General features: G+C 45.0%; 1 protein-coding gene across 1 annotated transcript in view; it reads left to right on the top strand.

Moving 5' to 3' along the window:
- Positions 1-6754: 6754 nt before the first annotated feature.
- LOC116523267 (caspase recruitment domain-containing protein 11-like) overlaps positions 6755-16521 on the top strand; it is a 31377-nt gene continuing 21610 nt past the window's right edge. Inside the window, 4 exon segments of the mRNA XM_032238363.1 lie at positions 6755-6965; positions 9551-9688; positions 11543-11868; positions 14827-15006. Coding sequence (XP_032094254.1) covers positions 6767-6965; positions 9551-9688; positions 11543-11868; positions 14827-15006 — 843 coding nt within the window. The 5' untranslated portion in view covers positions 6755-6766.

The raw sequence follows: 16521 nt of genomic DNA, 5'->3' as shown, positions 1-16521 counted from the left end.
GCATTCATGCACACCCCTTAAAGACCGCTTAGGAATGGGGTGAGGTCAACAGTAGACAGTCCATGGTTAAAGTTATGGGAGTTTAGGGATGTAACAATGGAGTCAGGTAGAGCATTCCAGGCGTTGACCACTCTGTGGCTGAAGTCATATTTTCTGCAATCGAGTTTGGAGCGGTTGACCTTGAGTTTGTATCTATTGTGAGCTCATGTGTTGTTGTGGTTGAAGCTGAAGTATTCATTGACAAGTAGGACATTGTAGCGGATAATTTTATGTACTACGCTTACGTCGGATCGAAGACAACATAGTTCTAAGTTGTCCAAGCCCAAAATTTCAAGCCTGGTGGCTTAAGGTATTCAGTTGTGAGCAGAGGAGTGGAGGACTCTTCTCGTGAAATACCTCTAGACTCACTCGATCGTATTAATGTCCGATATACCGTGTGGATTCCAGGCAGACGAGCTGTATTCGAGGATTGGTCTGGCAAAGGTTTTGTATGCCCTAGTTAGCAGTATAATATTACCGGAGATGAAGCTACGCAAGATCAGGTTAACAACTCTTAATGCCTTTTTTTTTTTTAGCTAAGTAAGCGTTGGCAAAACCCTGCTTCAGTTTTCCTAAATTTCTGTGTGATATGCAAACATTCACTCTATTTTCCTTGGATTTAAGGTTATTAATTTCCACAGGCGTTCCCTTTACCTAGTTCCCAGGTAGACCGCGACTTAAAACCCCTTGTTTAGTGACCGTTGGAAATCACAATGGCCCTGATTTATAACTGTTTTGTAGGGTCTCCTCCTTGGGAGGGGTGGGGGCTGGACTTGAAGATCTACAAGGTCTCTTCCAATTATGTTAATCTGTTAAAAAAATATGCCCATGGTTGCCTGATCAAATTTGGACGCCTGGCAACTCGCTCCTATTGATGGTTGCAGCGTCCCGAGGTCACGCGATCACCTTTGGTGAGCATCCAACAATGGGGAAGCAGATTTACTTAACAGCAGTGTTACTAACTGGACAACTGCCGTGATTTACTTAGCAACTGTTCTGATCCCCCTCGTTCCACACCAAAGCACTCTCCGAGCCAAAGATAAGTTACGGCATGTAATTAACAGACAGACAGGTCCTTGGCAGCAAACTGGCGCAGACAAGCTTGGGCAGCAATAAACACAGATCAGGCTTGGCAGCAATCCAGCCTGCCAAGCTCAGAACAACGTTCTCCAACATTCATTCCTGCGTTGACTTCTGCAAGAGGGGCGTGTGCAAAAGTAGTCTTTTTATAGTCTGGAGAGGAGCCTAATGACCACCAGCTGAGTGCAATCACCTCCTGTAACTGCACAACTGTTCCTGACACTATTAGCTCTTCGGTGCTGTGCATCCAGGAACAACTCACTGCTGGCGTCTGGATCACTCTCCCTTGTCTCCTCCCCACTGATCCAAGGCTCAGGTGCCACTTGGTGGCCAACCAGCCTCTCTGTGCCCTGCTCGGAGTCGGAACCTTGTCCAGGGTCCTCCACATCCTCCAGAGCCAACTCATCGGGCCCCTCGCTGTTGGAGTCTGGTGGCAGCTCCAATGGCTCCTGCTGGGCCACAACAGCAACAGTGGCAAGAAAGGTTATAAAATGGGGCAAAACTTGCTGAGTCTCGCTTGGCGACAGAAATTTTGGGGCTCAAATTGTGGTCGTGGGTCAAGGGCTTCCTGTGCATTCACTGCAAAGCATTCTAGTTTTCAACCCCAAATGCAGTATCGCAGCATACATACAACCCTCCCCCCTTCACATTCCACAATCCAGCATCGCAACATTTTTTTTTTACATTTACCCATGACTATGTCAAACAGCCAAAGAGGCGTTGCACACCTCGTCTTACTCTCTGGGAAAGGTTTCTGCTAAGCCTTCGCTTAGCCTCATGCCTGCATTATTTCTACATCCTCACAGCTTCCCGCGGCCAACATTCAGCCCCCAGCGGAGGCTAAAACCTTCCATAATTCATCATTTCTCTAAAGCCGCACATGGGCCGTCCCCTTTTTTTCCCCTCATAAGCCATGGTTTGCTGGATAAACAACAGATGGCTCTGCAGCCTTGTCGTTGGTTAAGCCCCGTGTTTGTGGCTAGGACAATATAAGTGGTGATACTGAGATCCAGCCAATTCTGGCTCGTTGGGGCATCGATCCAAATAAAACAGCCATTCTGGGAGCAACAAAATAGCTATTAATAATTTGCACACACAAAAAAAAGTGTGGTGGGTTTTGTAAGATAACCAGCTGAGGGTGAGGTTGGGTTTTCTGCTGGGATGGATGTCGGCACCAGCTATAATTTCTCCGTCTTACGTTTCACTTACTTGTAACAACCGCAGGGCTGGTGTGAGGCTGCTTAGGATCACCTCCCCCGCAATGCTTATGGCCACAGCTGCATCAACAGCGAGTGTGTTTTCTTTGGCCCACAGTGATCTTCCTTGCCTCCATTCACTTATCTCCACGACTCTTTTTTTTCCCTCCTCTGTGTAAATGCCAACACGGGGCTTGCTGCAGACGAGTGTGATTCGTTGGCCTGTTTCATTTCTGGGAAGGGGGGGCGGTGTGTTTCCACACCTGTCTATAGACAGAGTGATGCCAGGAAGAGTTGACTCTCAGAGAGAATTGAAGAGGATGTCCCAATATCCTTTTCACCTTCTCTACTCACCTTTCTTATTAGTATCATTATTGTGACTATTATTACTCTGTCGCTTTGCACTTAGAGCTTCTGCACTAGAGACAAATTCCTTGTTTGTTTAATCATACTTGGCCAATTAAGTATTTCTCTTCTCTTCTCTTCTCGTCTCGTCTCGTCTCGTCTCGTCTTGTCTCTTCTCTTCTCTCCTCTCCTCTCCTCTTCTCTCCTCTCCTCCATTCATCCGATATTCTATTCTATTCTATTTTACTCTACTCTACTCTACTCTACTTTACCCTACCCTATTCTACTCTACTCATTAGTCTGTTCTGTTCTACATTCTATTTTGCATTCTGCATTCTATTCTATTCTGTTCTATGTTCTATTTTCCATTCTGCATTCTACTCTACCATACTCTACCCTACCGTACCCTACCCTATTCTATTCTATTCTATTCTATTCTATTCTATTCTTACCTATTCTTACCTATTCTTACCTATTCTATTCATTAATCTGTTCTATTCATTAATCTGCTCTATTCTGTTCTATGTTCTATTTTTCATTCTGCATTCTGCATTCTACCCTACCCTACCCTACCCAATTCTACTCTACTCTACTCTACTCTACTCTACTCTACTTTACCCTACCCTATTCTACTCTACTCATTAGTCTGTTCTGTTCTACATTCTATTTTGCATTCTGCATTCTATTCTATTCTGTTCTATATTCTATTTTCCATTCTGCATTCTACTCTACCATACCCTACCCTACCGTACCCTACCCTACCCTACCCTATCCTATCCTATCCTATTCTATTCTATTCTATTCTATTCTATTCTTACCTATTCTATTCTTACCTATTCTATTCATTAATCTGTTCTATTCATTAATCTGTTCTATTCTGTTCTATGTTCTATTTTTCATTCTGCATTCTGCATTCTACCCTACCCTACCCTACCCTACCCAATTCTACTCTACTCTACTCTACTCTACTCTACTTTACCCTACCCTATTCTACTCTACTCATTAGTCTGTTCTGTTCTACATTCTATTTTGCATTCTGCATTCTATTCTATTCTGTTCTATGTTCTATTTTCCATTCTGCATTCTACTCTACCATACCCTACCCTACCGTACCCTACCCTACCCTATCCTATCCTATCCTATCCTATCCTATTCTATTCTTACCTATTCTTACCTATTCTTACCTATTCTATTCTTACCTATTCTATTCATTAATCTGTTCTATTCATTAATCTGTTCTATTCTGTTCTATGTTCTATTTTCCATTCTGCATTCTACTCTACCATACTCTACCCTACCCTACCCTACCCTACCCTATTCTATTCTATTCTTACCTATTCTTACCTATTCTTACCTATTCTATTCTTACCTATTCTATTCTTACCTATTCTATTCATTAATCTGTTCTATTCATTAATCTGCTCTATTCTGTTCTATGTTCTATTTTTCATTCTGCATTCTGCATTCTACCCTACCCTACCCTACCCAATTCTACTCTACTCTATACTCTACTCTACTCTACTCTACTCTACTCTACTTTACCCTACCCTATTCTACTCTACTCATTAGTCTGTTCTGTTCTACATTCTATTTTGCATTCTGCATTCTATTCTATTCTGTTCTATGTTCTATTTTCCATTCTGCATTCTACTCTACCATACCCTACCCTACCGTACCCTACCCTACCCTATCCTATCCTATCCTATCCTATTCTATTCTATTCTTACCTATTCTATTCTTACCTATTCTATTCATTAATCTGTTCTATTCATTAATCTGTTCTATTCTATGTTCTATTTTTCATTCTGCATTCTGCATTCTACACTACCCTACCCAATTCTACTCTACTCTACTCTACTTTACCCTACCCTACCCTATTCTACTCTACTCATTAGTCTGTTCTGTTCTACATTCTATTTTGCATTCTGCATTCTATTCTATTCTGTTCTATGTTCTATTTTCCATTCTGCATTCTACTCTACCATACCCTACCCTACCGTACCCTACCCTACCCTATCCTATCCTATCCTATCCTATTCTATTCTTACCTATTCTATTCTTACCTATTCTATTCATTAATCTGTTCTATTCATTAATCTGTTCTATTCTGTTCTATGTTCTATTTTTCATTCTGCATTCTACTCTACCATACTCTACCCTACCCTATTCTATTCTATTCTATTCTATTCTTACCTATTCTTACCTATTCTTACCTATTCTTACCTATTCTTACCTATTCTATTCTTACCTATTCTATTCTTACCTATTCTATTCTTACCTATTCTATTCATTAATCTGTTCTGTTCATTAATCTGTTCTATTCTGTTCTATGTTCTATTTTTCATTCTGCATTCTGCATTCTACACTACCCTACCCTACCGTACCCTACCCAATTCTACTCTACGCTACTCTACTCTACTCTACTCTACTCTACTCTACTCTACTCTACTCTACTCTACTCTACTCTACTCTACTCTATTCTATTCTGCTTGTTGTTTGCTGAATTCTGTAAACCAATTCCTTCTCTCTTCCTATTGCTCCTGCTTTTGGGGGCAGTGCGGAATCAGGACACAAATGGGCAGCCTTGTTGCGTGTTGCCCTGGGAACAAAGGGTTGGGAACCATCATTCCAAGACCACCCTCGTCCACAAAACCTGGATCTCTAAGATATCTTGGCTTGTGGCATCCATCTCCTGGCTTTGTGCACCCCTTGTCCGAATACAAGATGTTCATTCACCCTGTTACTCTGAGGCCTCCTGCATAAAGTTGATTTTCTAGGTTATCGTTGCAAGTCTCCTGCTATCTAGGTTAGCTGTTTTTTTCTCCGTTAAGTGAAGAGCGAAAAGAAAAGGCTGAAAAAAAGTGGTTTCTGCCGCTATTTGGCAGTGCAATCTCAAGAAAAGAGATGCGGCCTTAAGGAAAGGCACTTCAGATCATAGTTGAAAAAAACGGTCGTAAAAAATTAATGAATGGCCATCCTTAATTGCAACCTAAAAATACGCCTTCAAAGGAGGGGAGAGAGAGAGAGAGAAACCATGCAAATGGTGCTTTTTTATTTTATTTTTTCAAAAGAGAAGGAGACGTTTCTTTGCTTTGAGGTAAAGCATCAGGGACGCGGTGGCTCAGTGGCTAAGACGCTGAGCTTATCAATCAGAAAGGTCGGCAGTTTGGCGATTCGAATCCCTAGCGCCGCATAACAGGGTGAGCTCCCGTGACTTGTCCCAGCTACTGCCAACCTAGCAGTTCGAAAGCACATAAAAATGTAGGTAGACAAATAGGAACCACCTTTGATGGGAAGGGAACAGAATTCCGTGCGCCTTCGGCGTTTAGTCATGCCAGCCACATGACCAAGGAGACATCTTCGGACAACGCTGGCTCTTCAGCTTCGAAACGGAGATGAGCACCGCCCCCTAGAATCAGGAACGAATAGTACGTATGTGTGAGGGGAACCTTTACTTTTATAGCATCAGGACATCTGATGAACATGGGTAGAATCCATGAGACTTTGTGGCATAATAAAACCAGTTACGCTCACTCAATTCTTTTTCTGTAAGCTTTCTTCTGGACAAGATGTTGGACCTTCAACAGATTGATATTTAGAATAGAATAACAGAGTTGGAAGGGACCTTGGAGGTCTTCTAGTCCAATCCCCTGCCTAGGTAGGAAACCCTATGCCACTTCAGAAAAATGGCTTCTCCGGCATCTTCTTAAAGACTTCCAGTGTTGGGGCATTCACAACTTCTGCTGTTCCACTGATTAATTGTTCTAACTATCAGGAAATTTCTCCTCAGTTCTAAGTTGCTTCTCTCCTTGATTAGTTTCCACCCATTGCTTCTTGTCCTGCCCTCAGGGGCTTTGGAGGATAGCTTGACTCCCTCTTCTTTGTGGCAACCCCTGAGATATTGGAAGACTGCTATCATGTCTCCCCTAGTCCTTCTTTTCATTAAATTAGACGTACCCAATTCCTGCAACCCTTCTTCCTATGCTTTAGCCTCCAGTCCCCTAATCCTCTTTGTTGCTCTTTTCTGGACAAAATGTGGGATCTTTCTGGAACCAAACTGTCTTTCCTTTTTCTCTACGTCTTCTTTTAGGGAGAAGCGTGGGAAAATGGACGAGTGCCTCGAAACCTTGAAGGATGAAGAGGAAGCTCTATGGGAGAACGTTGAATGCAATCGTCATATGCTGACCCGTTACATCAACCCCGCCAAGCTGACTCCGTACCTGCGCCAGTGCAAAGTCTTGGACGAGCAGGATGAAGATGAGGTGCTCAACTCCCCGATGCTCCTCTCCAAGATCAACCGGGCCGGTAAGATGAACCACCAAGCTCAGAGAGCACCAAGGAACCACTACAACCCGTGGTGGCAAACTTATGGCATGCGGAGCCCTCTCCGCTGGCATGTCAGCCGTCACCCAGTTTAGCTGCACCACGCATGCATGCGTGCCTCCCACCAGCCAGCTGATTTTCAGGTCTCAGCAGCGCATGCAGGAGATGTGCACGCATGCACAGTGGGGTTGCATGCACATTTACAGGGGGGTTGCATGGACATTCATGGGGGCAGGGGGTATCACACGCATGCATGGAGGGAGTGCAGGGGGGGGAGGTGTGCCCCCCACCCCATCTTTGGTTGCAGGAGGCTTTGGGAAAGCCTGCTAGTCACAAAACAGGGCATTGGGGAGTGTGGCGCCCCCCACTGTGGCCCGTTTTTGGTCCCAGGAGGCTTCAGGGAGGCTGAGGTGGCGCAGTGGTTAGGGTGCAGTACTGCAGGCCACTTCTGTTGACTGTTATCTGCAGTTCAGCTGTTCTAATCTCACCGGCTCAAGGTTGACTCAGCCTTCCATCCTTCCGAGGTGGGTAAAATGAGGACCCAGAAGGAAGGAAGGGAGGGAGGGAGGGAGGGAGGGAAGAAGGAAGGAAGGAGGGAGGGAGGGAGGGAGGGAGGGAGGGAGGGAAGGAAGGAAGGAAGGAAGGAAGGAAGGAAGGAAGGAAGGAAGGAAGGAAAGAAGGGCCATGAGGGCGCACTGGTTAGAACGTAGTACTGCAGGCTACTTCTGCTGACTGCCATCTGCCTGCAATTTGGCAGTTCGAATCTCACCGGCTCAAGGTTGACTCAGCCTTCCATCCTTCCGAGGTGGGTGAAATGAGGACCCAGACTGTGGGGGCGATATATGCTGACTCTGTAAACCGCTTAGAGAGGGCTGAAAGCCCTATGAAGCGGTAGATAAGTCTAACTGCTATTGCTATTGCTAAAACTAGGCAAGGGGGGTCGCACATATGCGTGGGGGGAGAGGGGGGATTGCATGCATGCGCACGGGAGCGGGAGGGAGCAGGGCGCATTGCATTATGTGGGCGGCCATGCACACATGCACATGGGCTGCCGCAGCGCACAGTTTTTGGCATGCAAAGAGAAAAGGGTTAGCCATCCCTTCCCTCTAGCCAACCACTTATCTCCAGAAATATTAGCGGCAAAGATTACAACAAAGTTGTAATCTTAACCAGACAGGGCAGGGGTGGGGTTTGGGGGAAATCTTGTTGGCGGGATTGAACGGAGTAAGAGTTCCAGACCGCTTCCCCAGCCTTCCTTGGAGACCCAGTACTTATTCCCCCTTTAGCTAAGCCTTTAAAGGTCAATTAGTTTATCATTCAGGTTTTATTACAATTGCCTTTATTTTATTCTTGGAAACTGTAAAAGCCACCTTAAATGTTAATTTTTTTTTTAGCAGAAGGACAGCATATCAATTTGGTGTTTAAACAAATGGCATTACATTCCGGGAGGTTTATATGCAGAGCACCCGTTCTGCTAAATGTTATGCATGAGGCTTGTTCTGTCTTGCTTTGATATTCTGTGGAGGGTTTTTTTTTTTTAATGGCGTATTCTTTTGAGTTATTTTGGTTGGTGCTGGGAAAGGTAATTTCACAGCCTGTATTTTGTGTCTGTGTGTGTGTGTGTGTGTGTGTGTGTGTTTGTGTGTGTGTTATGTCAAAGCACCTGGTATGCCCAAATACGGGAGGGAGCATACTGCTTCCCTTTTGCCTTTCGGCTCCACCCTAGGATCCCTCCAGGCAGGAAACCATTTTTGTGTTGCATTTTTGCTGATAAATAAATGAAGTATAGATCTATTTCAAGCTATTTAGCTCTCATCAGCTAGCCATACCCTTGCTGGGATTCAAGCTTGGGCTATTTTTTCATATTAGGCAGTTGTATTAACCTCTAAACCACAAGCTCTCCTCCCTTGTCAGCTGAGCCAAGGAAATAAGTAAGTCTTATGTCGGAGCACCTGGTATGCCCAAATATGGGAGGGTGCATACTGCTTCCCTTTTGCCTTTCGGCTCCACCCTAGGAGCCCTCCAGGCAGGAAACCATTTTTGTGTTGCATTTGTGCTGATAAATAAACGAAGGGAGACTAGTATAGATCTATTTCAATCTATTTAGCTCTCATCAGCTAGCTATACCCTTGCTGGGATTTGAACCTGGGCTGTTTTTACATATTAGGCAGTTATTTGGGCATACCAAGTGCTTTGACATAACACTTAATCATTCCCTTGGCTCAGCTGATGAGGGAGGAGAGCTTGTGGCTTAGAGGCTAATACAACTGCCTAACCTGTAAAAACAGCCCGGGTTCAAATCCCAGGGAAGGGTATGGCTAGCTGATGAGAGCTAAATAGCTTGAAATAGATCTATACTAGTCTCCCTTCGTTTATTTATCAGCAAAAATGCAATACACACACGCATGCACAAACACACACACACACATATATAATTTCTCACGTGTTCTACAGCTACGATCATTCATCTCATGCCACTTTCACCTCTTCTTATCTCGTTTGTAATTTCGGTTTCAAATTGAAATTCTCTATTTTAGTAACCAGATCAATGTTTGGCCTGATTGTAGGTCGTCTCCTGGACATCCTTCATACAAAGGGAGAGAGGGGCTACGTGGTCTTCTTGGAGAGCCTTGAGTTTTACTATCCTGAACTCTACAAATTAGTAACGGGGAAGGAACCCACGCGGCGTTTTTCTACTATCGTTGGTAAGTGGGGTTCACTTTTGGGGGGGGATCTGTTATTCCAAACAATCAATATAGGGGAAATCCTTTATAAACTTTCTTGGTTCTTTGTTGCTTGGAGCAGAGTAGGGGAAAAGAACTAAAAATGTAGGACATTAGGTTTCTGATATATCGTACAGATAATCCTCAAGGTTCAATCACAATTAAGGCTCAGGGGATGAGAGGCTGAGTTTGTCGATCAGAAAGATCGGCAGTTTGGCAGTTCGAGTCCCTAGCACCGTGTAACGGAGTGAGCTCCCGTGACTTGTCCCAGCTTCTGCCAACCTAGCAGTTCGAAAGCAGGTAAAAAATGCAAGTAGAAAAACAGGAACCACCTTTGGTGGGAAGGGAACAGCGTTCCATGCCCTTTTGGCGTTGAGTCCTACCGGCCACATGACCACGGAGACGTCTTCGGACAGCGCTGGCTCTTCGGCTTTGAAATGGAGATGAGCACCGCCCCCTAGAGTCGGGAACAACTAGCACATATGTGTGAGGGGAACCTTTACCTTTACCTTATAATCACAATTGAGACAAGAATTTTTCATTGTCTACAGAGATTCTCAGGCATCCAGGTCTTGGATGTCCCAAAGGAGCTTTTTTCAGGAGGCAACTGGACTTTCTGATTTTTCTTTGAAGACGTTTCTCTTCTCATCCAAGAAGCTTCTTTATCTCTGACTGGATGGAGAAGAACGGAAGGATTTATATTCCTTGCAGACTGAGTTGGTCGTTTGCATCCTTTTTACAGAGTCCATGAGGCTACTTGGACCTGGAAGTCTTCACACCCATCTACATTATTCAGATGACCCACAGATAAACCTCCAAGTGGCCTCAATGACCCTTTAAAGAGGATGCAAATGACCAGCTCTCTCTGCAAGGAATATAAATCCTTCCATTCCCCAACCATCCAGTCAGAGGTGAAGAAGCTTCTTGGATGAGAAGCGAAATGAAAGAAAAACCAGGAAGTCCAGTTGCCCCGTTGAAAAAAACTTTCAAGGAAAGAATTCCCATTGAGTCACATCCAATTTTACAACTGTTTGCCACGGTTGTTAAGTGAACCCAACTTTCCCCCATTGACTTTGCTTTGTTGGAAGACGATAGGTCATACAGTTAATCCTCAACGTTCAACCACAATCGGGACAAGCATTTCCATCACCTGTGCATGGCCCTCCTGAGCTCCGTTTTCATTGGCAGAGGAGCCAGTCTTTCGCTGTTTCCGGGGTGGACTCATAGGCCAAATCTAAGCACTAGGCACTAAGATCCGGCCAGAGGTGGGTTCCTACCAATTTCGCACCAGTTCGGTAGAACTGATTCGTCAAATCTACCAAACCGGTTAGAAGAGGTTCCACCAGTGGACCCGGAAAGCAGGCCACACCTACAGAAGAGGTTCCAAAAAATTTTGAAACCCACCACTCACACACATCCAGACTCACACAGAGAGAGAAAGAGAAAGAAAGGAAGAAAGAAAGAAAGAAAGAAAAAAAGAAAGAAAAAGTGAGTGAGAGATGAAAGAAAAAAGGAAAAAGGGACAGAGAGACAAAAGGAAGGAGAGAGAGAGAGAGGAAAAGAGAGAGAGCGAGAGAGAGAGAGAGAGAGAGAGAGAACACATGGCCGGCAAGCCACTCCCACAAAGGAGGCTACACCCACAGAGTAGGTTCAAAAAAAATTTGAAACCCACCACTGGATCCGGCCCACAGGTTTGACACCCCTGGTCTACAGGGTTTTTTTGGACCATGGTGTTTAGCCCCATTCTGATCAATTGAACCCTTCCTGCTACTCACCACCATTAGCTTGTTGCAATGACTTACATTGTGCCGGCTTCTTTCTCTGTTTGCATCGCAGTAGAAGAGGGACACGAGGGTCTCACTCACTTCCTGATGAACGAGATCATAAAGCTGCAGCAGCAAGTCAAGACGAAGGACGCCCAGCGCTGCGAGCTCTTGGCCAAGTCCCGCCAGATGGAAGACGAGAGGAAGCAGCTGAAGCTCAACAAGATCGAGCTGCTCACCTTCCAGGAGAGATACAACAAAATGAAAGACGAGAGGAACAATTACAACGACGAGCTGATCAAGGTGAAGGATGAGAACTACAACCTGGCGATGAGGTACGCCCAGCTCAGCGAAGAGAAGAACATGGCCGTGATGAGAAGCCGAGACCTTCAGCTCCAGGTGAGAGGAAGTTCTTGAGAACATTGGGTTCCTCTTTTGCATTAGGTGATCCTTTCATTCGGTGGTCTTCAGTCCATGTTTTTAACAAATCGCCAGTGTTTGATTCATATAAAACCCCAAACCAGCAAAGCACTTTAGGGTTTAAGTGGCACCCTTGAATGAATGGGTTGACAGGCCATATTTGAGGGCATCATGTAGGAGGCAGTACAGAGGTGGGTTCCTACCAGTTCGCACCAGTTTGGTAGAACCGGTTCGTCAAATTTTTGAAACCCACCACTGACACACACACACACACACACACACACACACACACACACACAGACTCACACAGAGAGAGAAAGAGAAAGAGAAAGAGAAAGAGAAAGGAAGGAAGGAAGGAAGGAAGGAAGGAAGGAAGGAAGAAAGAAAGAAGAAAAAAGAAAGAAAAAAGTGAGAGAGAGATGAAAGAAAAAAAGAAAAAGGGACAGAGAGACAAAAGGAAGGAAAGAGAGAGAGAGGGAGAGAGAGAGAAAACACATGGCCGGCAAGCCACTCCCACCAGGTCACATGGCCGGCAAGCCACTCCCACAAAGGAGGCCACGCCCACAGAATAGGTTCGAAAAAAATTTGAAACCCACCACTGAGGCAGTAGCAAGAAACCTATAGCTCTCCATCAATTTCTAATGATGTTATCCATTCAATCATTTCCAGCTCTTGGTGATTCTATCAGCCAGGTCTCTCCACATCTTCTTCTCTTCTGCACTACTTCTTTGAGTTGTCCTATGCTCTGGTTGGGGTCAGCTCTGATGGTGTCCAGCCACCGCCCGGTTTCCTTTCACCTCTAACTCTTCGAAATCTAATTGCTTCCTCCAGTGAATTCCCCCACACAGCACGGCCAAAATAAGTGACACCAGATCCAACACAATCCCAAACCAACATAACCAAGGGTGAGAGATCTTCGTAAATTAGGTTCAATGGCAACTGCATGAAAAAGGACCTTCTAGATTAGAAACTAGAGTTTTTCACAGCTCTTGGACCCCCAAATGGGTTGGATTTCAGTGCCTGGGAATTCTGAGAATTGTTCTCTCTGTGCTTGATTGTGAAAGTTGTCAGGTACTGAGGATTTAATAGCTGCCAGCTGATGTAAGGTTGTAAGCTGTAAACCAGGCACTGATGCAATGACTGTAAGCTGATGCAATGAGGTGTCTATATATATATATATAGGGTGTTTCTCTCTCTCGTCATGCATATTCATTTTCTCTCCTTGTGTCCCAGCTGAGTGGTAAGGGATTTTATCTTCATTCTACAATATATATTCAGTTAACATTAGCATTATTTTTCCCCAGAAAGTATACTTATATTTATTGTTAACCTTGCATTTCGTACCTTCAAACAGAGATCTTATTCCTTCATTTTTCAACAAAGCATCGCTGCCTATATATACCAGTTTTCATTTGTTCCCCTATTAGAATTGCTTATCAGCAGCGAAATATCATTACAATAAGTTCTTAACCTTATACATTATATCCCCAGACTGTATATTAATTCTTCATTGTGTCATTGTTAGATTATTTCACAGCATAATTATATCATCATTTACTTTCTTCAATTAAGGCATAAGTATATCATTTTTCATTTCCAAAGTTTTTTTTTCTTTCTGTGCTTGGTTGTGAAAGTTGTCAGGTACTGAGGATTTAATAGCTGCCAGCTGATGTAAGGTTGTAAGCTGTAAACCAGGCACTGATGCAATGACTGTAAGCTGATGCAATGAGGTGTCTATATATATATATAGGGGTCCATTAGAGGGTGTTTCTCTCTCTCGTCATGCATATTCATTTTCTCTCCTGGTGTCCCAGCTGAGTGGTAAGGGATTTTATCTACCATGTGTATGTCTGTATATGTATATCAGTGGTGGGTTTCAAAAAAATTTTGAACCTACTCTGTGGGTGTGGTCTCCTTTGTGGGAGTGGCTTGCTGGCCATGTGCCTGGGTGGGAGGGGCTTGCCGCCCATGTGACTGGGTGGGAGTGGCCTGCCACCCATGTGACCGGGTGGGAGTGGCCAAGACGATGTCACTGAATTCTTTGCCCCAATGGATGAACTACAATAACATTAAAATAACTACAAAAGAGCTACTTACGGTAGGAAGATGACTGTTCTTGCCAGTCTTCAGTATCACTGACTCCAATGAATGGGCTGCAGAAAGAGGAGACCCAGAAATGAGCTCTTTCAATGCCACCATTGGGATGAAACCAGCACACAAAACAATAAAGACAGCTACTTACAGAGGGAAGATTAGCGCCTTGCTGGTCTTCTGCACCACCACCTCACCACCTTGCTCAGTGGTGGGTTTCAACAAATTTTGGAACCTCTTCTGTAGGTGTGGCCTGCTTTCCGGGTCCACTGGTGGAACCTCTTCTAACCTCTTCGGTAGATTTGACGAACCGGTTCTACCGAACCGGTGCGAACCGGTAGGAACCCACCTCTGATGTATATATAAACCACTATTAATTGTATAAAAGTTCTGTGGGCTCTGTTTCGCTCCTGGGTTTATCTCATAATAATACTCACACTGCCCAAACTCTGACTTGGTTAACTCTATGATGAGAAGTTTCGTCTAGCTACTAGCTACTTCATCTAGCTACTTCATCATGCTTTCCTGCATTCTTTAGCCCTGTTGAGTAATGTCTGAAATCTCTTTAAATTGACTTTGTTGTTTCTCCCGCTTGCTCTTCACTAACGAAACTGTTATCGGAGTCATTATTTCTGCCTCTGCAATGTGTCTTATCGAAAATTAACCAGCGTCCTTCATTCTGGTTTGAAAACACCCAGGATGGCTTGGGGAATTCGATTTGGAGACCATCGCAACAGATGTTGCTGTTGATGACACCATATGGAGCAAGGATTTCTTCCTACAACAGGAGGTACTTGGTGACTGATACCTCTTTGTTTATCTTGGCTCTCTGTGGGGCTACCTTAGATCGACAAGCTGAAACACAAGCTGAATAAAATGGAGGAAGAATGCAAGCTGGAGAGGAACCAGTCTCTGAAACTCAAAAACGATATCGAGAACCGGCCGAAGAAAGAACAAGTTTTTGAACTGGAGCACGAGAACGAGGTGCTGAAGACCAAAATTCAGGAGCTGCAGTCTATAATCCAGGTGAGCAAGTTTTTAATTTCTGGCTGGTATATCTGATGATCTTGGAACTTAGGATGGGCGAGTACAGGAATTGAGAAGGATGGTCAACCTTAACCCAACCCTAACCCTGATTTCTGCTACTTGCAAACTACAGTTGACCAGGGTACAGGTGTGATGACCAGGGGCATGGCACAGAGGTAACACGGGCCGAGGTGGCGCAGTGGTTAGGGTGCAGTACTGCAGGCCACTTCAGCGGACTGGTATCTGCAGTTCAGCGGTTCTAATCTCACCGGCTCAAGGTTGACTCAGCCTTCCATCCTTCCGAGGTGGGTGAAATGAGGACCAAGACTGTGGGGGCGATATGCTGACTCTGTAAACCGCTTAGAGAGGGCTGAAAGCCCTATGAAGCGGTATATAAGTCTAACTGCTATTGCTATTGCAGCTGGCAGTTCAAACCACCCCCTTATTGCTCCAAATTTCCCCAAACGCTCCCATGTTTCTGGCAAGTCCCAGAGCAAAGTGATCCCTCCTCTCTCTCACACACACACACACACACAAAGAAACACACACACCTCAAGCAGCCTCTGGCTGCAAATGTTCCAGCCCAACGCTGTGAGCACCATGGCTTCAAAGCAAGAAATCCAGCAGGGCAAATTGATGAGTCCAGGAAGCAAAGGTCCAAGGAAAGTAATCCAGAAATCCAGAAAGAATGCAAGGAATCTAGGAAAGTCCACTCAACACTCCCTGAATTCGGTGTTTGTTCCCAACAAATGTCCCCTCCCACAAAGTGTCTCCCTAAATCTCAGCCCCCAGGCGTGCCTTGTGAAGAGGGGCGGGACACTCTCCTCCCAAGTAGTCGGGTCAGCCTGCACTGTTCCCGCCTTCTCTCCACTCTCCATGCCTAAGGATCAGGAGTGGGTGGTCCTTGCTCCTCGCCTGGGCTCTGTCTCTCATGTTCACTGCTTAGCCTCTCTTGGTCATCCTGCCCCCTCTTCCTTCCTGCCTACAAGCCATTCCAATCCTGAAAGCGCAGGGGGACTTTCCTCCCAAGCCAACGAAGCCTCCGCCTAGATGTCCGTCGGTTCCACTTCCGGCTCGTCTTCCTCCGCAGATTCAGGCTCCGACGGGGGAATGGCAGCAGAGTTTGGCAAGAATCGGAAAGTTGGACAAGAATAGGAGAGAACCAGAATTATTATTGTCTTCCTGGGCAGCATTCGCAGATTCTTCTTAAGGAAAAAGAGATTGGTCACGTGGCGGCCGCCTGCTGAGCTAGAAACAATCCCCCACCACCACCGATCTGAGGGTGCAGAAGTTCAGCGTCATCCCCATTCGACCATATTGTCACCTTCCTGCCTTTTCCCTCCCCGCTTCTGCCAGCTGTCCGTCTTCCCAGGAGACGCGTTGAAAATAATAATTTGGAAGATGAAAAGTGTTAGCTTGGCTAGCTTGAATTGAATCGCTAGTTGGGTGTAAAGCAGCAGAGAAATAAAGCAGGAACTAATTGGAGCAGACGTAGAAGGTCTTCATGGTGGCCAT

Source organism: Thamnophis elegans, unplaced genomic scaffold (assembly GCF_009769535.1).
Source record: "Thamnophis elegans isolate rThaEle1 unplaced genomic scaffold, rThaEle1.pri scaffold_132_arrow_ctg1, whole genome shotgun sequence".
Classification (NCBI taxonomy): domain Eukaryota; kingdom Metazoa; phylum Chordata; class Lepidosauria; order Squamata; family Colubridae; genus Thamnophis; species Thamnophis elegans.
This window is presented reverse-complemented; position numbering and strand designations above follow the sequence as displayed.